Source organism: Canis aureus, chromosome 27 (genome assembly GCF_053574225.1).
Source record: "Canis aureus isolate CA01 chromosome 27, VMU_Caureus_v.1.0, whole genome shotgun sequence".
Lineage (NCBI taxonomy): Eukaryota > Metazoa > Chordata > Mammalia > Carnivora > Canidae > Canis > Canis aureus.
Window position 1 is genome coordinate 21,625,017 of NC_135637.1, and position 24,211 is coordinate 21,649,227.

At 49.8% G+C, this 24,211-nt stretch overlaps 1 protein-coding gene across 2 annotated transcripts in view; it reads left to right on the plus strand.

Moving 5' to 3' along the window:
* Window positions 1–1,213: 1,213 nt before the first annotated feature.
* Window positions 1,214–24,211, plus strand: part of SSH1 (slingshot protein phosphatase 1) — a 61,587-nt gene continuing 38,589 nt past the window's right edge. Inside the window, exons 1-2 of one of the 2 annotated variants that reach the window (XM_077876047.1) lie at window positions 1,214–1,330; window positions 6,445–6,485. In XM_077876047.1, the coding sequence (XP_077732173.1) occupies window positions 1,262–1,330; window positions 6,445–6,485 (110 nt within the window). In that variant the 5' untranslated portion in view covers window positions 1,214–1,261. Of the gene's footprint in view, window positions 1,331–6,444; window positions 6,486–14,190; window positions 14,392–15,068; window positions 15,237–24,211 lie in introns of those variants that run through there. The other variant, XM_077876048.1, reaches the window with a different exon arrangement.

Sequence of the window (24,211 nt, forward strand, 5' to 3'; positions counted from 1 at the left end):
CAGGTCATCTGCGGGTGCGTGTGCGGTGTGCATGCAGACAGAAGTGGGGGAGGGCTTTTTGGAAATTAAGGGGAAGCTTCCTATCACTGAGTCGAGCCAGTACCACCCGACCGGTATATGGTACTGCCGCTCTCCATCCCCATACTGGTCACACCTTCCAGGGGGACAGCAGCAGCGCATTCCCTGGTCTCCCTTAACCCGCAGCCCGTTCTCTACTCCGCAGCCTAGAGCTTTCCAGAGCGCACCTCGCGGCGCCACTCTTCTCCCCGCCCAGGCCCTGGCCTCCCCCCCGTTTCCGGGCCTGCCTTAGTGCAGGCCGCCTTCCCCCTCCGAGCTCCCCCTCCGAGCTCCCCCTCCGGCCGCTGGGCTGCCCCTGCCTTCACCCGTTGATGCTGCTCGGGTCTCTGAGCAAGCCTTCCCGGACTCCCCAAGGACTTGCCTGGGTCTACAGGCACATAAAGAATTCGTATAAAAACACGAGCAAAATAACTTTTTTTTTTTAAAGATTTACCTATTTATGATAGAGAGAGAGAGAGAGAGAGAGAGAGAGGGAGAGACACGGGCAGAGGGAGAAGCAGGCTCCACGCAGGGAGCCCGACGCGGGACTCGGTCCCGGGACTCCGGGGTCACGCCCTGGGCCGAAGGCGGCGCCAAACCGCTGCTTAGCCCGGGGATCCCCGAGCAAAATAACTTTTAAACGCGCGGAGCCGTGGGATTCACTGCGGTGACATTCCCGGGACAGGCCCGTAGCGTTCTGCGCTCCGCAGGCTGCGGCGTGCCCGGCCCCGCAGATGCTCTACGGCTCACGAATGAATGAGCGAGCGAGTTTCCGCAGGCCGCGGCCGGTCGCGGGGGAGGGGGCACTTCCGGGCCCCTCGCCGCCCCGCCTGCGCCGCAGGGCAGCCTCCCGGGTGGACGTCCCCAGGCTCGGGGCCCGGGCGCGCGCGGGGGCGGGGGGCGGGGGCGGGGCGGGGGCGCGCAGGCCTCCAGCCGCCGGTCTGAGCGCACGCGCGCGCCCCGCCCCGCCCCCCAGGGCCCCAGGCCCCGCGCGCGCCGGCGCGGGAGGCGGGAGGCGGGAGGCGGGGGGCGGGGGCGGAGGACGCCGAGGGGGAGGGGGAGGGGCGGGCCCGGCCCGGCTCGGCCCGGCCGCCCGCGCGCGGCTGCTGGAGCGCCCCGGGCCCGGCCCGGGCGGCGGCGGCGGCGGCGGCGGAGGCGGCTCCGGCCTGCGGCTTCGGCGGCGTCCGCGCGCCGCGCCGCAGCCATGGCCCTGGTGACCCTGCAGCGCTCGCCCACGCCCAGCGCCGCCTCCTCCTCGGCCAGCAACAGCGAGGTGAGCCCCGGGCCCGCGGCGCCAGGCCTGGGCCGCGAGTGCGGGGCGAGCGCGGGGCGGAGGGCGGAGGGCGGAGGGCGCCGGGCCCCGGGGCGAGCGTGCCTGGGCCGCCGTCCCGGGCCCCGTGCGGGGGAGCGGCGGTGCCACCCCGGCTGGGCGCGGGGGCTGCAGCGAGGCTGTACCGCGGGGTGGTCTGCGCGCGTGGCCGACCCCACGGGGGTGACGGCGGGAGGCCGTGTGCCGCGCGGAGCCGCCCGGAGCCGCCCGGACTCCTCCAGCCGGCGGCTGCGGGAGGTGCTGGCCCGGGGATGCGTGGCCCGGCGGCGGCTCCGGGCCCCTCCCCTGGCTGCTGGCTGCCTGCCTGCCTGCCGGGCCGTGTGTGCGAGTCTCGTGTGCGCCGGGAGCTCTGCTGCTGTGACGGAGGCCCCGGGTGGCCCGTGGCTGTCCGAGTGTTTCCCCACCTGCAGGCCCCCGCAGGCCCGCCTCCGAGGCCGGCGTGTGGCTGTCCTCTCGGGGCCGTGCCGCTGTGTGACACGACTGAGAGCTCAGGGCGCTGCGCGACTGCGTGTCTTGTCTCTGTGTGCGGCCGAGTCTGGACTTGTTCCTCTGTCGTATCCTTCAGGGCTGCATGTCTGTGTTTATCCGGCTGCGTGGCTGGGGCCGGCCCGGGGTGTCTGGTTGCACGGTGCATTCTGGGGGCTGAGGGTGCATCGCTGCACCCTGCGGGTTTCTCGGCCTGCGTGTGATCAGGCCTGTGTTGGCCGGCTCCTTCTTGCTCTAGGGTAGATTGGGGAAGGGGGTCCTCTGAGGCTGCAGTTGGCCTGGGCTGCACTAGGGCTGTGGCTTCCCGCAGCTGCACGGCTGACCCTCTCCTTTCCTACTCCCACCTTCTCCCGGAGAACCGTTCATGGCCTCTGGTGTAACCTCCTATCCATGGCCAGGCTGAGTGTTGGCCTGAGGACAGAGCAGTTGGGGGAGGAGATTGGGAACTGTTTAGAGAAGGGAGAGAACGCTGGAGGAGGAGCCCTGCAGGCCCAGGAAGTGGCCCCGCCAGCATCTAAGATTCAAGCCCCTTCTGGGGGTGGGGGTGGGGGTGGGGGGAGTTGATAACAGGAAAGGTTTGTGTGAGAGAAGAGGAACTGGTTTTGGTGTAAGCAGCCCTGCCTGTCCTGCAGGCTTCTGGCCCCATAGCTCTTCGGCCTGTTTTGCTAGGAGCACCAGGAACACAGTCGGAGTGGCTGCAAGGGTGAACCCCCCCCCCCCCATATCCCCCTCCTCTTCTTCTCCAGGAGAGGCCATTCATGAGATACCTTGTCTGCAGACAGGATTCTCATAGTCCTTCCTCTGCAAGTCAAGTGCAGGGAAAAGAACACTGGTGGCTAGTTGCCTGCAACTGAGAATTTAGGCTGCGGTAGCTTTTTTCCTCTCCACACAGACATCTGTTCTCCATCATTCTGATTATGGCCGTCTTGCAGTTCACAGAATACTTCCATGCACTTAATCTCAGCTCAAAAACTGTGAAGTGGGGGAAGAGTTCAAATTCAGTAAGGGATTACCCCTCAGCCTCTGTCTTGGATTCAAAACCCCCGTTCCCTTGCGTAGCTTACACCTGATCTATTCCTGTCTGAGACACACTTTTAGAATTTTATGTTACTTTTTACCTAAGATATGATCCACATATCACTTCACCATTTCCTAGTGTATGATTCAGTGGCTTTTGGTATAGTCACAAAGTTGCGCAATCATCACCATGATCTAGTGACAGAAATCTTCATCACTTGGAAAAAGAAGCCCCACACTCCTTAGCTCCCCCATCTCCTCACCCCTATCCTGCTCTTACCAAACTCTATGTTTCCACTGATCTACTTACTGTTCCCATAGATTTGCCTGTTCTGTACATTGCATATGAGCAGAATCATACAATATGTGACCTTTTGTGTCTTGCTCTTGTCACTTAGCATAGTGTACACAAGGTTCCTCCATGTTGTAGCATAGATCAATACTTCATTCCTTTTTATTGCCAAGTAATATTCCATTGTATGGATGTATCACACGTTGTTGGACATTTGGGTCGTCTCTACAAGACGTTTCAAATTATATAGAGCATTATTTTTACCAAGTGCCAGTGGCCCGGTAAACACGAGAACAAAACTCAGGCACCGTTTTTTTCCCCCGCAAAGGTTTTGTTTATTTATTTGGCAGAGAGAGTGTGGCAAGCAGGGGGAGCAGCAGGCAGAGGGAAAGGGAGAAGCAGGCTCAGTGCCGGGACCCTGGGGTCATGACCCTAGCCGAAGACAGAATTTTAACCATCTGAGCCACCCAGATCCCCCTCAGCCACCTTTTATTTCCCGTTAGATCAGCAGCATTGATGGCCCAGTGAACTAGCCGAAGTTGGGATGTTCCCTGGGAGGCGAGGTTTCATTCCAGGTGGGGTGAGGCGGGAAGAAGCAGACAGCACAGAGAGAGCAGGCACGTGCATGTGGAGTCCGGGGGCGTGGGTCCAGGCCCGCTGTGCCTCTGGTCTGACCTTCCTCCGGCCTCGGCTCGTGTGAAAGGGCTGGCTTCCCTCCTACATATGTTCTTTTTTTTTAAATTTTTATTTATTTATTTATTTATGATAGTCACACATTGAGAGAGAGAGAGAGGCAGAGACACAGGCAGAGAGAGAAGCAGGCTCCATGCACCGGGAGCCCGACGTGGGATTTGATCCCGGGTCTCCAGGATCGCGCCCTGGGCCAAAGGCAGGCGCTAAACCGCTGCGCCACCCAGGGATCCCCCCTACATATGTCCTTGGGCGTGTATAGCTTTCTTCTCTGGAAGAACTGACTGTACGTTGCCTTCATTTCATTCCCGGGAATCCCAGAGAATGACCAAGAATTAAATGTCTTTGAGGTCTGCACCCCTAAATCACTTCCTCACTCCTCGAAATGCAACTCCCCTTCTGAGTCAGAGACTTAGAGCAGCTGTTTCCTGACTCAGCCGGTTCAGCGTGGGAACAGGGAAGTCAGCCTGACCAGCAAAGCAACTCTCCTCTCTTAATTTTTTCCCCTTCCCTCCATCTTTAATTATCTCATTCGTGTCACTTTACTGTTAATCTTATCTCATTCCTTTGTGAGAACAAGCAGAAAGCCCCACAACAGATAAATCAATAACTTTCAGGAATGGACTGGAACATTGTTATTTTTGACAAACGTTCAAGGTGACTAATTTTTATGGGCAGATCGCCAGTCTCTCTCTCTCTCTTTTTTTTTTTTTTTAATATGGTGGGTGGGGGTTGGGGCTTAGGGTTTCTCAGCCTTGGCACTGCTGATGTTGGGGCCAGACAGTTTGCTGTCCTGGGGCGTTGTCTTGTGCATCGAGGCAGGTTTAGCATCACCCAGACCTCCACCCACTAGATGCCAGTAGCATCCTCTCAAAAAAGACTCCAGACCTTGCCCAGTGTCTCCCATTGAGAAAAATCTTCCCCTGTTGAAGACCACTGGGTTAGACACAATTCTCTTCTAAGGGTGTGTGGTTGTGTGAGTTGTTTATGCTTCACTTTGGGACGGAAGCTCAGGGCCCTGTGGTCAGTGAAGTCTGGCCTGATTTTTCCATTTCTCCCTCACCGTGAGGTAGGGAGCGTGAGAACTAATTGACTGGCCACCAGTATCCACCTCTGCACCATACTGTATGTACAGTATTTTCCTCAAGGTTAGGGACCCTGGGACTCTCTGGTATACCCTCCTTTGCTGAAACTGCCACCTGTGCTCTGTGTCTCTTGCTTCCCAGGCCCTTTCATGTGTGAGTTCTGTATCCTTTTCCCATCAGCGCTGGCTCCTGCCTAGTCTCTGTCCTTGTTCAGCCTTGCATCTCTCCCAGGGATCACTGCTTTCTAGGTTTCTCTTTACTATTCAATGGGCTCCTCTGTGTGACATACAAAACATGCCAGGTCCCGGCGGTGCAGAGTTGTTGGGGGCGGGGGTGGGGGTGTATATTCTTCTGTCAGTTTTCTCATTGAAAGCAAAAAAGGAAGGAAGGAAGGAAGGAAGAAGAAAGAAAGAAAGAAAGAGAGAGAGAAAGAGAGAGAAAGAAAGAAAGAAAAGAAAGAAAGAAAGAAAGAAAAAGAAAGAAAGAAAGAAAGAAAGAAAGAAAGAAAGAAAAAAATTGCAATCGGGCCTTAAGTTCTTGGTGACTTAGATTCTAACCCTCTTGGCCTTTAAACTTTTAGAAAATATTAAATGTCCATTTCTTTCATTTCTATAAATAAACCAATAGCCTTGAAAGTTTTATATTAAACATTTAAGCCTTTTTGAGAACCACCAAGAGCTTTTGAGACCCACAGACAGGCAGGCTGCTCCTGGCCCCTTTCCATCATGAAAGACTTGCCTGGAATGGTTTTTCTTTTCTTTTCTTTTCTTTTCTTTTCTTTTCTTTTCTTTTCTTTTCTTTCTTTCCTTTTTTTTTTTTTTTTAAGATTTTATTTATTTGAGAGAGAGCGAGAGAGATCACAGAGGGAGGGGGAGAAGAGGGAGAGGGAGAAGCAGACTTGCTGCTGAGCAGGGAGCTTGATGCAGGGCTCAATCCCAGGACCCTGAGATCATGACCTGAGCCAAGGACAGACAGACAGCTTGGCCAACTGAGCCACCCAGGTGCCCCTCTTTCTCTTTTCTTTTCTTTTCTTTTCTTTTCTTTTCTTTTCTTTTCTTTTCTTTTCAAACCCATGCGTGGGGCTGAAAATGGTGTTGATCATTCAGCTGTTGCCTGGCTTGAAGGAGGAAATAGGTTCTCTTAAAATATCACCCCCCTCTCCTCTTCAAAAACGGTGTGATCCAAAACAACCCGGGAAAGTTGAGAAGAGCCTGTTGAGGAGCAGTGCCAGATAGGAGTGTCCCATCAACAGGAATTAACGTACAACACTTTGGAAGGAATGTGGGCAAATGTTGGGAAACCTGAAAATTCCTCCATGGGAACTTCTTAGAGGGACAGCAGAACGGGGTTGCTGAGGAAAGGGTGCGACCGTGTTGACACAGCCAGGTTTCCTGGACATCTGTATCTTTTTCAGACATCAGAGTAGAAAATGTGAGACTTGTTGCTAGTGGCGTCTGTGGTGTGACATTCTCTTTCTTTCTCTGTAGTTGGAGGCTGGCAGCGATGAAGAGCGAAAGGTAAACCTCAGGTAAGCTGACTTCATTTTCCTTTCTAAGTCTTTCTTCCAGTCAGGTTGGAATATTCTTTTTCCCTTCCAGAAAGGAGAACCTTCACAAGAGAAGACACCAGCGTTTTCAGTTTAGAACTTTATTTATTTATTTAAAAAGGTTTTATTCATTTATTCATGAGAGACAGAGAGGGAGCGGGGCAGAGACACAGGCAGAGGGAGAAGCAGGCGCCCTGTGGGGAGCCCAATGCGGGACTCCTCGATCTGGATCCCAGGATCACACTTAATCGCCAAGCCACCCAGGCGTCCCTCAGTTTAGAGCTTTCAAAGTTATACTGAGAGCATGTACTACAAAGGTAGTGCTTTAAACATTTGTGACTATATTTAAGTATAAATAGCTTTCATAGCGTTGTATTACAACAGCTTGAAAAGGAACATCATTGCCAGAATTCCACCACTCTTCTTGCTGTACCATTTTGAGCATCTTTTAGATACTTCCAGATTTTACTTCTGCTTAAAAAAAAAAAAAAAAAAAACTCTTTGTAATATGCTGCTGCTTCTCCATCCTGCTTTTGGTAAGATGTTCCTTCTGGGGTAAGCACATTGCTGATTTGAAACAGCCCACCTCCAAAGTTTAATTCAAGGTGCATTTTTTTGTGCTTGTGAGAAATCTTTCTGTAGGCTCTTTTTAAAAAAAATCCTCAGGCTGTAGTTCTCAGCTGCTGGTAGACCCCAAAGGCGTTTTTATTTTTTCCTGCCAAAAATAAAGGCCTTCTTTTGGGTATTTTGTTTACAAAAGATTTAGCACTCCCATTATATAAGGTATTCTTATTATATAACATATTCTACACTAAGGCTCCAGTCTCAGGCTCTTAGAGTCTAAAAAAGTAAATAGAGTTTCAAGGATATTGTTCTTTGAGGAAAAAAGAGTTTCATCTGGTGAGGAGGGGGAAAACCAATTGGGAAAAGGAATGTGTGTTCAGAAACTGGGGTCCAGGTCCCCAGCCTGGGTGGCTTAGTGGTTGAGCATCTGCTTTTAGCTGGGGCATGATCCCGGGGCCAGGGATTGTGTCCCACATCGGGCTCCCTGTAGGGAGCCTGCTTCTCCCTCTATGTCTCTGCTTCTCTCACTGTGTCTCTCATACATACATACATACATAAAATAAAATCTTAAAAAGAAAAAAAAGGAAACGGGGTCCACCATTCATTACCAAGAGCAGGATGTTCTTCGGGTTAAACTCACATGTCTCTGAAGGTCCTGTGCCTTTGAGTGAAAGGAGGGAGAACGCTCACTTTTATTGTGGCATATGTTGTGTCTAAAGAGTATATGTGAAAGGAAATAACAGCCTGCAGACATCAGAGAGATCTTATTTCGATGGCTGGGGTGTTGGTTGTTCGGGGTCTAGGTCAGGTCTCAAAGACCTAGACCCCGAACTCCCAAGTGGGGGCAGTGATGGGCCGTGTTGTAGATTAGACTCTTTTGTGCTTGGCTCTCTGGGTGGAGGCAGAAAGGAGAAGTGGAAGTCTGTTTTGTGGAGGTTATTTCGGGGAGGAAGTGCTGGAAGAAGGGCTTGCTGACTGCTGTGGTGGCCATGTTAGGGACTATGTCCGTAGATGTATCTCCTGCCCCAAGCCTCCTGCCAGTGCTCACCTGGAGTGGGAGTTTCTTCTATCCCTGAGCCCTCCCCTTTCAAGGCTCTTGCCCAGGAGATAGTATTCAGCTCTCTCACATTGTCTTTGGGGCAAATAACTTTTTTTTTTTTTTTTTCAAATTGCCCTTAGTTAACTGACAGCATACTGTTTTGAGTTGTTTCAATTTTTTTAAAAAAGATTTTATTTATTTATTCATGAGAGACCCACAGAGAGAGGCAGAAGAAGCAGCAGGCTCCCTGCTAGGAGCCTGATGCAGCATAGCACTTGATCCCAGGACCCCAGGATCACGACCTGAGCCGAAGGCAGACACTCAACCACTGAGCCACCCGGGTGTCCCGAATTATTTCAATTAATAACTCAAAATAGCAGTGATGTGAAAACGTGTGTGCCCTTGCAGCTAAGAAAAGGCCCCTTTCTCTGCATGATTTGGAGCTGGAGAGGACTTCACAAAGGGAACCGAAGTCAGCTCTGTATATTGCCATATTTAATCCTCTCAACAGCACTAGGAGGGAGTTTTTCCCAGCTTACAGCGGAGGGACCTGACACCCAATGTTGCACATGGCAGGTACTAAATTTCAAGCTAGGCTTCTGCTCCAACACCTGAGTTTGCCATGGGATTTTTCCCCCCCTCCCAACCCGACCCCCTGCCAGCCTTACTGAAGACCAGTGCAGTGGTTCAGTGGAATCAGCTGTCCCAGTGTCCAGGTGAGGGAACTTGCCTGAGTTACTAGGTGGTCAGAGGGAGTGCTGGGGCCTGGATCAAGTACCCCCCGCTAACTTGGGATGGTCCCCCCCTCCCCCATGTGTGCTGACCACAGGACTCCCTTGTTACCACCTCCTGCAGGCCTCCCACGCCCTTGTGAGCCCTGGGAGACCCTGGGCTCTGAGCTCGTCCTACTTGGTTCCCTTCTCAGTCCCTTTTCCCCCACCTTGACATTTACTCCCCATTTGTAGGCAGATGATACCATCTGGCTTTCTAACCCTTGTAGCCACACTGGAGAAATTCTGGTGTTCTGGTTAAACTTTGATTGAAACTCATTCACATCTGTGTGTTCATTTGTGTTTGCAAGCCTCAGCTGTCGAGGCTTCTAGAAGAAGAAATAATGGAATAGTCCATTGCATTTCCTTGCCTGGGAGAAAGGGGGTTTCTCTGTGCTTCTCATTGGTTCTGAAGAGTTGCCGGCAGGCAGAAAATCTGGGGCTAACAGGATATTCCTCTCTTCTCTCCCTTCTGTCTCTACCCTTAATTGAAACTTCATATTTTGGCTCATCCAAGGAGTTCTCATCGACTCAGCAGTAGCCAGGAAATGGCCGAGTCACATGGGTGGGTCTTCTGTGTCTCAGTTGCTCTTCTTTCCCACCTCCCCCTGGTGGCACCATTGCTCAGGTCCCCATACCTCCTGTGTTCTGTGTCAGGCCGTCATCCCATCCACCCCTGCTTCCTGGCCAGGTTTTCTTCCCCGCAGTCAGATGGATGCAGTCTTGAAGCACCCCTGCGCTTCTTGCTGTGGTTCCATCTTTCCTGCTTTCTACCTTGCCCCCTGTTGCTGCCCTCCCCCCAGCTCTTGCACATGCTGTGTTCTAATCCCACTTCTGGGCCATGCTCTTTCTTGAAGCCAGGTTCATTTTCCATTGGCCCCGGTGCTCACAGCCAGCACAGCAGTCCACCCCCAGCATTTGTGACTTCCCTCTGTCTGGAGAGTAGCTCTTAGATCATCTTTGTGGGCCAGGTTCCACACCTGCCTTGCATGGCACCTACATGTGCTCTCAGCCCTCACATTGGTGGTGCTTCCCTTGGGGTCTGGGCCTTAGTTCTCTGTCTGTGCATGACATTTCAACACTTTCAGTATGGTGACTTTGTTCTGGCCCTGCAGTCAGTTGCATATCCATATGGGAAAGAGTGAGGTGCCGAGGAGACAGCGTGGGATTTGGAGCCAGGCAGACATAGGTTCAAGATCTGGCTCCTCCCCTAGCGGCTGACCTCTGTGACTTACTGCCCTTCCGAAGGTCTTTTTCATTCCATTGGCAAAATGGATACGACTAGGACCATTTAGGGCCGCGGAGTAGCTGGGCCGGAGCTCCTCACACAGAGCCAGGCTTACAAAAGACCAGAAGAACCATCGCCGACGTCTGGTCGTCATAAGATGACCGCGTTAGTGTTAGTCCATAGCCCAGACTTACAGACCTTGACTTCCTGTGGGTGTGGTGTCTGCTGTGTCCTGCTGGGCCCCTGTGTGACCTGCAGCAGCCCCGGTCCTTGTACCAGCAGCATCCTTGTAAGATGCAAGTAGGAAGGCACTGTCTGCGAATCAGGGTTATAATGCAGACAGTTTCTCTGAGGGCCTTCCAGGAAACACCTCAGGAGCAGATCACCTCGTGACCAGAACGAAGCTGACTGATGGAGAGCAACAGAGACCTAGTTCCCTGTGTCCTTTCCCCTGCCCTCCGTATGCACAGACTGTCGCCGGTCTCCAGCAGTACCCTTCTGGAAGCTGTGCCGTTCAGACTGTGGGAATTGGTGAGCAGATGGCTTTGCTGGCAGCAGCTCCTGGCTCCCTTGCCATCCTGGGAGCTGCCCCAGGCTGGCATGAGACGTAAGTGCTTGTGTGCCAGGCAGGGCCCTGGGGAGTGAATATGGTTGTGTGGTTTCCAGAGGGTGGATCAGGAGTGAATGTTTTTTGTTGTTGTTGTTTCCATCTAGAGTTTCCAAGTCAAGCGTATGAAAATGTTCATTAGAGTTCTTTTAATTTTTTTTCTTGCCTACCCAAGCAAACATTCGGGCCAAGGCGGCAGGACTTTGTCTTCTCTGTTTTATCTGGTGTCCGGGGGTAAACTGTAAACTCCCTGCGCCTCTGCCTTTCCCTCCATGCTCCCTTCCCCTTTGGATCTTGACCTTGAATTCTCCCTGGAGGACCTACTTTCCTTATAACTGCCTGAAATGTGGTTGTGCCTTACGTCCCTCCCCCACAGCATTGGGGTGGGGTGGACGTGGGTGTGTACTTGCTCTGTAGACCCTGCTTCCCCTGCTCCATTCAGCACCCCATCTGTTATGCCTGTCCACTCTTGGGGTTCCTCTCTGCCTTTCTCAACCAATGGTTTCTTAGTCTGGAGTTTTTAGCTCTGGTGATAATCTGTCCAGGTAAGTCCTGCCAAGGGGCATCAAGCATCCCTTGCATCCCAGCTATGTACCAGATCACTGTATTGGTTAGCAATTGCTGTTTGGGGTAACAAGTTACCCTAAACCTAGCAGTCCAAAACAATTTCTGGTTATCATCTCACAATTGCCAGGGTCAGGAATCTGGACATGGTTTAGCTGGGTCCTCTGATTGGGGTCTCACATGGGTGTAGTCAAGGTGTTGGCCACGGCTAGGGTCTTATCTGAGCTTCTGGTTCTCATCCAGGCTTAGGTCATTCTTGGCTGAATTCCTTTTCTCGCAGCTTTGGAGGTCATTGTGGGTTGCTTCTTCAAGGCCAGCAGGAGGATCTGCTGCTGTGGAATCTTGTAATGGAATGCAATCACAGGAGTGACCGTCCCGTCCCCTTTACCGTACAGTGTAATCTGAAGGGAGCAACTGTCCTGTCCTATTCCCTGTTCTCACCACACTCAGGATAAGGGCTCACCCAGGGTACCTGCAACCGGGACAGGGATCTTGGGCCATCTCAGAATTCGGCCCAGTTGCCTCAACCTGTGGGAGTTCTTGAGATGCCCCAGCCTGTGGGTACATTACATAAAGGTGATGTCAACTGGGAGATGTTTGGTCCTCAAGGGAAGAGGACTGGAGTACCAGTGATCCCTCAGGGTTTGACCATCACACCAGTGAATGCCACATTCTTTCTGCTCAGCGCCCACACACTTTTTCTCACTTTCAGGTTTGGCATCTCTTGGATTCACCCCCACTTTGAATATTTTGTCCTCTGAAATACCACCTGCACTGATCCAAGTATCTAAATGTCCCCCACTAGCAGAGCTAGCTGCATAATTTGTGGGGCCCGTATAGAATGAAAATTATGGAGGCCTTTGTTAAAAAATGGTTAGGAATTTCAAGATGGTACAAGCAGAGCTAACTAAGCATGAGCCCCGGTCCTTCTTGGCCTCAACCCTCACAGCACCTGGCACACACTGGATGGGCCATCGACTTTTCTGTGTTCTTTTTCACGTGGAAGAACTCAAAAGTGCTTTTGGATGACATACAGAATGCTAAGGACAGAGAACCTTCCTTCCACTTCCCCCGGCAGTTTGGCAACAGGCGCACAGAAGTTGCAGTACGCCCTGTCCTTACCTGTCTGTGTATGAGCCATTTATTCAACAGATACTTACTGGGCACCTACTATGCACCAGCCATTGTTCTAGGGGCTGGGAATCTAGCGGCAAACAAGGCAGATCTCTGCCCACATGGCTGACATGCTGTGGGGGAGACAAGGCAGTAAGGGAGATGAACAAATATGTTAATAGCGTCTTAGTAAGTGCTAGGGGGAGAAAGTAAAATGGAGATGGAAAATCTGGAAGGGAACCTACAAACACACTCTGTACTGTGAGTCGCCAAACGTGAGTCATTTCATTTAACCCACGCAGGCATCCTGTAAGGAAGGCAACATCTTGATTCCCCTCCTCTGGATTAGAAGAGTGAGCTTTGGAGACGTTACCTGGCCTGATTTCATGCAGTACAAAGTGGTAGAGGCTCAAGGTCCTATGAGCAAGGTTCCAAACCCGGTGCCTGCACACGGTAAACAGGAGCTGATACTGTCATCCCCCCAGGTGCTTGCCCAGTGACTACTGGGGAAAGGGGATATACTACCATTCTCTCTCTTAGTGGGGTTTGGGGTGGGGGGGTGTCCTGCAACTTGCTAATAAGCACACAGCTTACGGTGGGACCGCTAGGGTCCAAGCAGCAAGAATGGGTGTACACCTTCCTCTCTGGCTCCTGGTGAGAGCTCTGAGCCATGGGCAGAAGGGCTAGTAGAAACGGCTCTTGAATTTGGGGGGTGAGGACAGGTTTTGAAGGCAGAGACACGGAGCCACCCAGGCGTCCCTCTTTTTTTTTTTTTTTTTTTAAGATTTGTTCCATTCAGTTTAACTCAGGTGTTCTTCATGGTGTGTTGGGACATTTGATTTTCAAATCAGAATTTTCCTTTGAGGGACACCTGGGTGGCTCAGCGGTTGAGTGTCAGCCTTCGGCTCAGGGTGTGATCCTGGGATCCAGGATCGAGTTCCACATCGAGCTGCCTGCATGGAGCCTGCTTCTCCCTCTGCCTGTGTCTCTGCCTCTCTCTCTCTCTGTGTCTCTCATGAATAAATAAATTTTTAAAAGAAAAAGAATTTTTCTTTGGGACATGTTAAATTTATTGTTAGAAAAACTCCTCCTTGAGTGAGGACAAATAAGGACAGAGGGAAAGTTAATTTGATTCTGTTGGAACTTAATTAAACTTATTATTAAGGTTAACTTGAATTTTGCTCAGAGTCTAGTAGGTTCATTAAGCTTTCAAAATACAGTACTTAGGCTTCAGAAGAATGCCATGGGGCCCTGGTCTCCTCATGCACTGAGTGCATCAGGCGAGCATGTGTACACACCGGGAATGCTTGAGCCAGTCTTGCTTTATGGTTGACACTGGTACCAGCAGTCACCCTTGTGGTAAGTGGAACAAAGCTGTGAGAAAGAGTCAGAAAAGCTAGGTTCTGTCCTGAGAGGTATCATTTGTTGTGCAACCTTAGACAGGTTACTAGACATTTCTGGGCCTCCACTTACTCCTTTGTCAAGTGGAGATAAGATGAGATGGTGGCTCCCAAATCTGAAAATGAGAGTCCTCAGACCCATCCATCTTGTACTATGTTACAGTGTACTTCTTTTCCTTCCCTGTCGATTTTAACAGATTGCCCAGTCTTTCTCTTTTATTTCAACACTGAGGTCAAGGTCATATATTTGTAGGGCATCTAGTCAGGTCAGGGTTATGGTCTGACCCTGATATGGAGAACAATGGTGTGGCCTCTGGGAGGAAGTGGACCCTTTGCTCAGACTCATCTACTCCTCAGCAGAGCCCTAGGCCAGCCACGCTTCGCTGTCAGAAGCCGGCTAGAAAGAAAGGACTCCAGCCTTGGAACTTGCCTTTGGCGCACATTGTACTGTGGTCAGACCTCTGGATTTGGACAGCTTATTAGAAAATTCCTAAGACTAGGAGAATATCCAAAACAAGTCGTTCTGCTTCAAGGAAGACTGCAATAAGAAAACAGGATTAATCAAAAGAGGATTAATCCGAGTCAGGAGGAGCCATTTTCAAGGCAAGCAAGTGATTGGGTTGGGTTGGGGCATGATTGTGAGTCCCACTGTGGGGTGGGGTCAGTACCATGACAAATCTCATGCGGGAGGTAGTGCACCATTGGGGAAGCCAGCTGGCCCGCCCACTGTACCCCCAGAATCGGAGGAAGATGGCAGGCTGTCATGTAAATCACAGAGGGCTAACAGGCAGGCCTGTGCCCAGCTGGATCAGGGCCTCCAGGTCAGGGTACGGCCCTTGGCACCTGGCTGCCTGTGTGACTGTGGTCTGGGGACAGCCACCTGCCCTCCCCGAAACTAAGGAAAAGTCTTTCTCACTCTTAGGGACCTTAGGGAGGCTTAGGGAGAGTCTTAACTGCATGTGCAGAGTCCTTGCTGATACTGCTAGACACATGGTAGCTGTTTGGGGTTTTTTTAGCTGTTATTTTCATTGATGGTAGTGAGTGCCAGTTCCTGCAGCTGCCTGTCCTGACCTTCCCCTCCAGAGATTCCCAGTTCCACCACAAAAGACCAAAAGGTCAACCAAGTGGAATTCGAGAGGAGAAACCACCAATGTGTGACCTCTTTCCCTCCCAAGTTCTACTGAACCTTGTACCAGACCTTTATCTGGGGAGCATCATATCTTGTGATTGTATCTTGTGTGCCTTTATTTTTACAGATTTGTTTTTTTTTTTTTTTACAGATTTGGTTTTTAATGGCTACTTTGAAGTTATTTTTAAGAAGATTTTACTTCAAAGAAGCAGTTCTGTGTTAGGGAATGTCTCATGCTTTTGCTGCTGGAGGCCACCCTGCCCTGGCAGGAGTTAACTCACAGTCAGGTCTTGGCAGGTGTTTGGCAAGAGTTATTGAGGTGTGTTTCCCCAAATCTGGGCCTAGCCGAAATTCCCACAAGGTGGGATGTGGTTTGGAGAGGGCCAGGTCAGCTGCCACCTCTGGATATCACTTGTCATTTCCCATATGTCCAAGCCCATCTGTCCTGTGCCTGGTCTGTTGCAGGTGGAAGTTTGGGAGTGGCTCTTTAGGTTGGGGTTGAGGCATTGAACCATGAAGCAGGAGGGCTCCCTAAGGAGCCGGCTCTAGGCTTCCGGCACCCCTGTGCCAATCCCGTCTTGTAGGGTGGGAGGGAGAAGAGTCTCTTGTGAGGCAGCCTGGTAATGGAGGCAGCTTTTTTTATTTTATTTTATTTTATTTTATTTTTATTTTATTTTTTTAAGATTTTATTTATTCATGAGAGACACAGAGAGAGAGAGAGAGAGAGAGAGGCAGAGACACAAGCAGAGGGAGAAGCAGGCTCCATGCAGGGAGCCCAACGTGGAACTCAATCCTGGGTCTCCAGGATCAGGCCCTGGGCTGAAGGTGGCACTAAACCGCTGAGCTACCCGGGCTGCCCTGGAGGCAGCTTTTGAATTATTTGCTTTATTTATCAATTCAACCAACATATAGATATTTAGTGTGTATATATTGGGTTCTGTGATGAAGGCTGGATGTTCTTTGTTAAATAAAAAAAAAAAGTCCTCACCCACCATAGGCAATGTGCGTATGCTGTGTCTGCCATAGTTTTGTCCAAAGGGGATTTGAAGCACCTTATAAAATTCTTAGAAAACAAATATAATTTAAAATTAATGAGAAAAGTGGGACATAGGGAAAGTAGAGGAAAATAAGATGAAGCCAGGAAAGGATTCATCTGTGGAATGCACAGCATATCCTTGGTACAGTTAGCAGACCGTGGCACCAGATGTGACTTTGAGCTTCCTAGTAGTCAAAACAAAGAGAGAAACAAGATCAGCTGTGTGATTCCTGCTATTCCTTAAAATACTACCAAGTCAGTTCCTCTGAAGAACTCTTCCTGATGGACACTTCTGGGTGTTCATAAGAAGACCTAATGTAGTTGGGTGGATAAGCAGGTTGTCTTGGATTTAGCCCTGAGGCCTACAGAGGGAGCTGATGTTACGGGCCGGCCCACCAATTAACCTGGGTATTTGTGGTCTGGAGAGGTGAGGTCAGCGGCAATACTCAGTGCCAAAGCTGCTGGCCGCCCCAAACATTGAAAACAGGATGCTGAGTCACATCCTGCAGGCCTGTAGCATCCTGACTTCATGTGCCCTTCACAATGGGAGGCTCGCATGGGCAGGTTGGCCTCCTGCTGCTGTTTCAGAAGTATGGTCTCAAGCAGGAAAATGCTAAAATTAGGTTTTACATGGGTCAGGGCTGTGTGTGCACGAAGCCCTCAAACTCTGGAGTACACAGAGACCAGGAGGAGCCAGCAGAGCAGTTTCCCATCATTCGCTACTGCCTCCTGCACAAAGCAAGGCTATCTCCATCCCGGGAAATGCAGAGAGGGAAAAGCATTCTAAGACTGGTAGAGATCTCCACTGGTGAGGGTAAAAAAGTCTCCAAAAGATTGAAGAGGAAAGCTGTGAAGTATGCCAGTGGCAATGACTGATAAAGTAGTCTGAAAAGTTTTTATCATCTGCTAATAAAAGTTACAAGTAGTGTTTTCCCAAAATCCAACCAACTGGACATTGTCCCCAAAATTTTTTAGATTTTGAAACAATATAAAACTTATAGGAAAGTTTATAAAATGTAGAGCAAAGACAGCACAAAACTTTTTTCTGAACCATTTGAGAGTCAAGTTGCCGGCCTGATGCCTGTCGTCACCCTTTTGCATACAGGCAAAGACCTACAAAGCAGACCATTGGCCCTTGACCCTGACTCATTACCACCATCCCACCCTCAAGGTCTGCCATTTGACTCAATAACCTCCTTTGTAATAGAAGGGTCCAGTTCAGGATTGCATGTTGCTTGTAGGTGTCCTGTATCTCCTTCATTCTAGCGCATTTCCCCCATCTTTCTTCAAGTCTAATGAACGGGATACTTTTGCAGGGGATAGGCCTATCATTTTGTAGAATGTCTCTCAGTTTAGCTTTGCGTGGTATTCTCTGGAGATTAGATTTGGGTGGTGTATCTTTGGCAAGAATAGCACAGAAGCAATACTGTGTATTTCTTGAGTCTCACTGGGTGGCACATGATTTCATTTTGTCCAGTTTCTGGTGACATTCACTCTGGCATCATGGTGAGTTTTGTGTGGCTTCTTTACTATATGATTATTCTTTTCCACTTTATCATTCAGAGGTATTTCTTGAGGGCGATACTTAGAAATGATGTTAGTCCCATCCCCCACGTTTATTTATATCTGCAGAGACTCATGTTTGTCTGTTTTACTCCATGGTTTATAATCCATTGGTTGTATCATTGACTTCAAAGTCTCTGACTTGGTCACTAGGGTCACATTTAAGCTGGCTTCTGTGACCCCTGACATGTCCCTGCCATCCTTCAGCACAGCCTTGCTTTCAGACACCAGATGTTCCAGACCTCAGCTCGTACTTTCTGTGCCCCATGCCTGGAATCAGTCTTTTGTTCAAGGGGCCCTGATTCTGTATAGTGGAGAATGGAATTTAGAAGGTGTGCTTATTACTGTGGGAGTGTTCCCCCACTCCGGCCCTCTTAGTGGGCAGAATTAGGAAATATATGTATATATGTGCACATGTGCACACACACAGCTGCATCTCTAGTTTCTAAATAATTTTGGGAACCATGGGTTTGGACTGCTACGTTCCTCTGATCCAACATCTCATGGTTCCTTCTCATTTTCTCTCCCTATGTATTTGTAGCTCCCTTCTCTGACCATCAGAAACGTATTTCCAAATTGTCCCTAATACATTTGCTCGTTTGACGGGTCTCCCTGGCTCTAACCAGCTTCCCGTCTCTGCAACCACCTCTCCTCTGCTTAGATATCATTCCAGCTCTTCTCACCACACCCCTCCCGACTCAGATGCCTGCCTGGCTCTATCCTCCAAATGGTTTTGAGTCTGAATTACTGGAGAAGAGAAGTCAGCATTTTTAATGATGCTTTTCTGAGGTCCAGTACGTCAGAGTCCTACTCTTGCACTTTGGGCCATGTGAACATGAGTAAGCAACTCAACGTCTCTGAGGCTCTGTTTCTCTCAGAGATAGACACCAAGAACTAGGTTCTTAATACATATAAATTGCTTAACATGACAGTCAGCGAAGATGTTCACTGTTAGCATTACACTCATTGAGTGCACACTGCCTTTTGGGCCCTTGGAAATCCCCAGATGGAGAAGTCCTCATCCTAGTTGTCAAGACACTCATGGTGAGGTGGAGAACTCAGTTGTGTTGTTCAATGCCCTTGGTTGCCCAGAGGACCTGACCACCAGGTGACTGTATCTCTACTTAGAGCCTTTACGTGGTGAGTCTTAGGTGGCTAGTGCATCCTGTGGGTGGTGAGCACTCTGAGCGCCGGGTGCTCAGAGATTACCAAGGAGAGTTAGTCATGTGGTGCTTTGAGACTGAAAAGGAAGCCAGCTCGGTGAGTTTGTTTGTGAGTATTTACTTAGAATCTACTGTATGTCAGGTGAGGAAGGAGCTTTAGAAAATTACATGTGTTCTGGCCCTGTAGTCCCACTGTGAAGTTCAGATACACTGACGTGAGGATAACTGCACCATAAGTTAGTAGTAAGTATGTCTGGAAACATAGGTAGGGAACCAGGGGCCTCAGGTTCCTGTCACTTCTTAGGTATATGACCTTGGACAATTGACTTAAGCTCTAAGCCCCAGCTTCCTTACCTGCAAGAAGAGAGAAGGTGCTATCAGATGTTAAAAAGGAAGAGCCACAGCTGGCAGCTGGGGAGGCAAGGGAGGGCTTCCCAGAGAAGGTGTGAACGCTGGCAGGTGGGCACGAGGTGGGGAGGCAGACAGGAGAGAAAGAAAGCAGTGAGCTGAGGCCAGGGTAGAAGATTTGATGAAGACGACCGCACAGAGAGAAAGCAGAGAACGTGTGGAGTATGGGAGGAACCGTGTACAAGCTAGTACGAGGAAGGTTTTTATTATAAATCACTTTTTCTGATTTTTTTATGAGCGCCTTGAGGTCAGAGAGCGTCAGCTGAATGAAACTGAGGTTAGCAACATATAATGGCTGACTGTAGCTACCAGAGAAAGCTAGCAGAAGCAGGTTGGACTCTACACATAATGTGTCGTTGAAAGTTCTGGAGCCGGGAATGGCCTCACAGGAGCTGTGGTTAGGACCTGTACGGTGGATTAGAGGCCAGAGGTCCCTGCCCTGACTCTCAGCAGGTGGAGAGCTCTTGAACCTGTGCCGTCTCCACTAGAGCTGCTTGCCGCTTGCAGCTCATTAAACTTGAATTGCATTAGAATGAATAAAAGGACAAATTCAGTTAATCAGTCACACTCCCCACACTGTAGTGTTCAGGAGGCGCCTGTGGCTGGTGGCTCCTCTCTGGGACAGTGCAGGTAGAGAGTGTGTCCCACTCCGTTGCAGGGACGTTCTGAGAACCCAGCATAGAGCCAGGCGTGCAGCAGGGGCCCAGGGGTGAGGTGGGTGTTTTGTGGCTCCCCGGGACAAGCGGGGCCCGAGCTAGAGTGATGACTGAGGGACCGGAGAGGAAGTTTAGGGACCGCTGGTAAGTTTAGGACTCAGCACCCAGTGAATGTGGGATGGGACTGCATACCAAAAAGAATGGGCGAAGGACCTGGGACCATTGAGATTATCTGTCCTTGGAATTTTTGCGTTGTTTCAAAAACATTTCCTCCATGTGCCTGTTATTTCTGGCTGGCTATGTTGTCTTTGCTGCCACTGCATTTCCAGCACAATGCAGCCTTTGTGGCTTCTGCCCTCCTAAGGGGGCTTAGATCCTGGTATCCCAGATGTTCAGAGGAAGATAGCACTAGTAGGAGCTTCTAAAGGCAAGGGGGCCTGAGGGCTCTTGGGCGGGGCAAGGATGTGGGGCATGAAGGAAGCATCTGAAGGTTTGGAGAGCCAACTCCAGGCACATCATTTGCAGTCTTTTGTACACAGGGCAGGGGCAAAATCCTGCTTCTGCGAACTTTCTGGCATATTCCTGGTAGGAGCTGCTTGCTCCTACCCGTTGATATGAAGGAGAGCTGTGTAGCTGGCTTCGGAGAATGTCTCTTACAGTTTGAAATACTTATGGACATTCCTTCTCTGTGAGAAAAGCCTACGCCTTCTAGCCAAACAATACATGCCCCAGCAGCAGAGACATTTGTACCGAGCCCTGCCAGCATTTCTTGCCTGTGACCCCGTTCCCTAAGTAGAATGCCCTGCAGAGCTGGAATTTCCCTGTCCTCAGCATTATGAGTGTAGGAGAGCATTTGGAGAGCTCTGGCCGGTAGGTGTTCAGATGGGTTACTTGTTTCCCTGTGCTCTGAAGAATGGTATTTGGGACAGGGCTGTGCCAGGGGCACTGTGAGGCATAAGTGAAGAAGGACAGGGCCTTGGCACAACTCTGGGGTCTTGGTGACTTTTGAACATGAGTTCAAAAGGACTTGAGGGAGAGCAAATAGCAAGTCTTCCATCTTTCCGTCTTCATACTCTGCTTTGCTGGGAGTGGAGTCTGAATCCATGCAGACCCCCACCAATAGGGGTTTTGAGGCAGAGCTATATCCACCCAGCTTTGCCCACCGTTTCTGGTGCCACAGGTTAGGCCGTCGTGCCCTCTGACCCGGGCATCCTGCAGCAGGGGTGCCAAACGTGGAGCTTCTCGGTCCAGTTCTGCCGCTTTGTAGACATGTGACCGTAGACAAGTCATCCCCCTTCTCCGTCTTGATTCCTTCAGGAGAAGAATGAAATTGTAAGAATTAAGTGAAAAAAAAAAATGGAGGGGCAAGCTCTCTGAAAACTGTAGAGCACCATTCAGGTTAAAGGCATCATTAACATTTTATCTGTTTGTTTAAAACAACATTCATTGAGTACTATTGGCGTACTGAGCATTTGGGTGCTGAGAACTTATGTTGACGGGGTGATGGCTCAACTTTAGGCCCAAGGTTAGGTTCTTAACTTTGCATATTCTGAAACTTGAATGTTATTAGTATACTTAGGGATGGTCAAGTTCTGAGAAACCAACTTATGCTAACTAAACTCACACGGAACTGACTTGTAAACCAGAACAGACATTTATGAATTCACAGTGGGGCCTTTTACAACAGAGACCAAATCTTCTCTGTTCGTTATGGGGTATGTCTAACATAACTCCCTACTCTCCTGCTCCCCACTCCCCTCTTCTGCGTTCACTGATCCTTGCCCAGCTTGGTGTTGTTTTTTCCAGAGAGATCTTAGAAACCCAGGCTGTGCTGGGCGCCCATCCCGTGTATATGCATTTGTACATATGTGCATGCGTGTGCAGCGCCCTATATAACCCTCTTCTGTGGAACCTGCTGCATTACATTACAGTTATTATCCTACATCTGTCTGACCCCCTGGAATGTTATGTCGCTCCAAGGCAGGAGCCATGTCTTTTATTTCCTCATTCCCAGGACTTAGCACTGACCAGCAAATATTTGTTCATCTAAATGGAATTATTATTTTTTTTTAAGATTTTACTTATTCATGAGAGACAGAGAGAGAGAGAGGCAGAGACACAGGCAGAGGGAGAAGCAGGCTCCATGCAGAGAGCCCGATATGGGACTAGATGGGGCTCCAGGATCATGCCCTGAGCCCAAGGCAGGTGCTAAACTGCTGAGCCACCCAGGGATCCCCCATCTAAATGGAATTAATGGAAACTCCCCTCACGAGCATTCATTGGCTTTTCTGTGGTGACAACTTTACATTCGTTGCTTCCCTCCCCCCGCCGAGTTGTCATCACATTTGCTAGACAAACCACAGTCCCCTCAGCCATCACTGTGCAGGGCTGAGTGAATCGAGAGTTGATTTCCCCATAGAAGTAGTTCAGTTCATTTCAGACGGTCCTGTCAGTTTGGGATTCTTTTCAGAGCCTAATGCTTCGGGCTCCAATTCTCTGATTTTGAATGAGATGGAGCATTAGAAATACTAAAATCATTTCATTTAGTAACTTTCTGTTTTCTCATCTGTAAGATGAGAATGATAACATCTATTCACCTTACCTGGAAGAGTTTCATGAAGATCAAGTGCCTGACGTTAGCCAGAATGCTTTGTCCACAGCAGAGCCTGTCCCAGGGCTGATGTGTCAGTTTTGTTACTGTCATTTCGTATTATAATGTGGGGCTGCCTTTCAGTGGTCAGGACCCTGTGACTGAAGGGTTTGGTAGAAGATGGGCCCATGCATTTATATGCTAACCTGTTTGGCTGCTTCAAGGAGCGTATTATTTTTTGACCCAGCAAGATCTTCCCTCATTGCACCGAATTGTGTCTACTCTCTTTCTGAGAGGGCCCTGCATTTTTATGGGTGTTATTTTTCACCAGCAGAAGACATTGATTGCATCCCTACTGTAACCATACTGTGTGACACCCATGTCAGAAGCCAGTTTTCTGTGTCTTCTGTTATGAAGTTCAGGGGTTCTAACTCTGCATCAGGAGCAAAGCTTCCAGAACTTCTTAAAAAGCAGATGCCTGGACTTACTGCAGACGTTTTGCATTAGAATCGGCCGAGGCTGGACCTGGGCATGACTGTTTTAGAAGTATTTTTTTTGTTTGTTTGTTTTTTGTTTTAGAAGTATTATACGTTCTTCAGATGTATAGCCAGAGTTGGGAATCGGGCAGTAGTATATTATTCTGTGGTGTGTTTCTAAACCTCACATTTCTGTTTTTCAAGGAATTGTGTTTCTGAGTGACTTAGCACACACCCAAGCCACCCGAACATAGACCCATTCCTTAAAGCGGTTGATTATTTTTACCTTTATTGACACTTGGGCAGGCTTGGCTTCACATGGTACTCCTCTGCCTGCAGATATTTGGCTGTTGAAGATGAACAGAGCCCTGTAAGTGAATATCAGAACAAACGTGTGGTAGCACATAAATGAGAGCCCAGGAATAGGGATTCCCAGTCCACTGCATTTTATTTTATTTTAAAGCCCAGTATGCCCCTGAACCACTAAAGGAGTTGGTTAAAAATAAGGTTGTCCCTAGAGACTGTGTTTCAGGAGTTTGACCGGCTTCCTTCATTTGTCATTTGGAAAAAATGAAACCTGGCCTACAGAGCTGTGGGAGCTGGACACCACGGTGTAGCTGCGTACCTGGCACAGTCTTCTTCTGCCGCATGGCAGGCACTCTGCGGATGACAGTGCTGTTGATAGGAAGCCTGCCCAGAAGCTTGACCAGCATGGCTGTGCTGCCCACAGAACTCCTCCTCCAGATTCCCATTTAGTACACAAGGACCAGATATCATGTCCCGCCCCATGGCTTGTGGAGGCAGTGGGCAGGGTGATTGCGGTGGTGGTCCCCCTAGGCCTCCTGCTCGTCCCCAGGGCTGGTGGGAGAGCTCTGATGCCAAGTCTTCTCCTGGAGTCCTGTTTCCCTGAATCATGTCTGCTGTTCTTCCTTCGCACGATGCTTTCATCTACTGGGGAAAAAGGGCTGCGGACCCTATTCTGACTTCTCAGTGACATTTGCTTAGCGTAAGCAAAGCAGCCACCCTGCAGTTAGCCACGGGGGCAGGCAGGGACAGAGGTGACATCAGGGTAATGGCTCTGATTCTCATTCGGGACTCATAGGGACGATGGGCACTCTAGGGCTTACGAAGCTGGGTGTGGACCAGAGACATTTGGGTCTAGTCCCAACTTGTAAAGATTATTATTATGCTCCTGGGCAAGCTGTAGTTTCCTCCACTGCAGAATAATTGTAGTATGTGTCCCACTTAATCCTCTTGTGAGGATTAATTTATCCTTTAGAAGCTGGGAGAAGCTTCCAGATGAGGCCTCGCCAGGAGTCTGTGCAGTCTGTGAAGTGTTCCCTCCTTCACCAAGTGTTCCCAAACCCACCAGTTAGATGCTTTCCCCTTCCTTCTTCCGAAC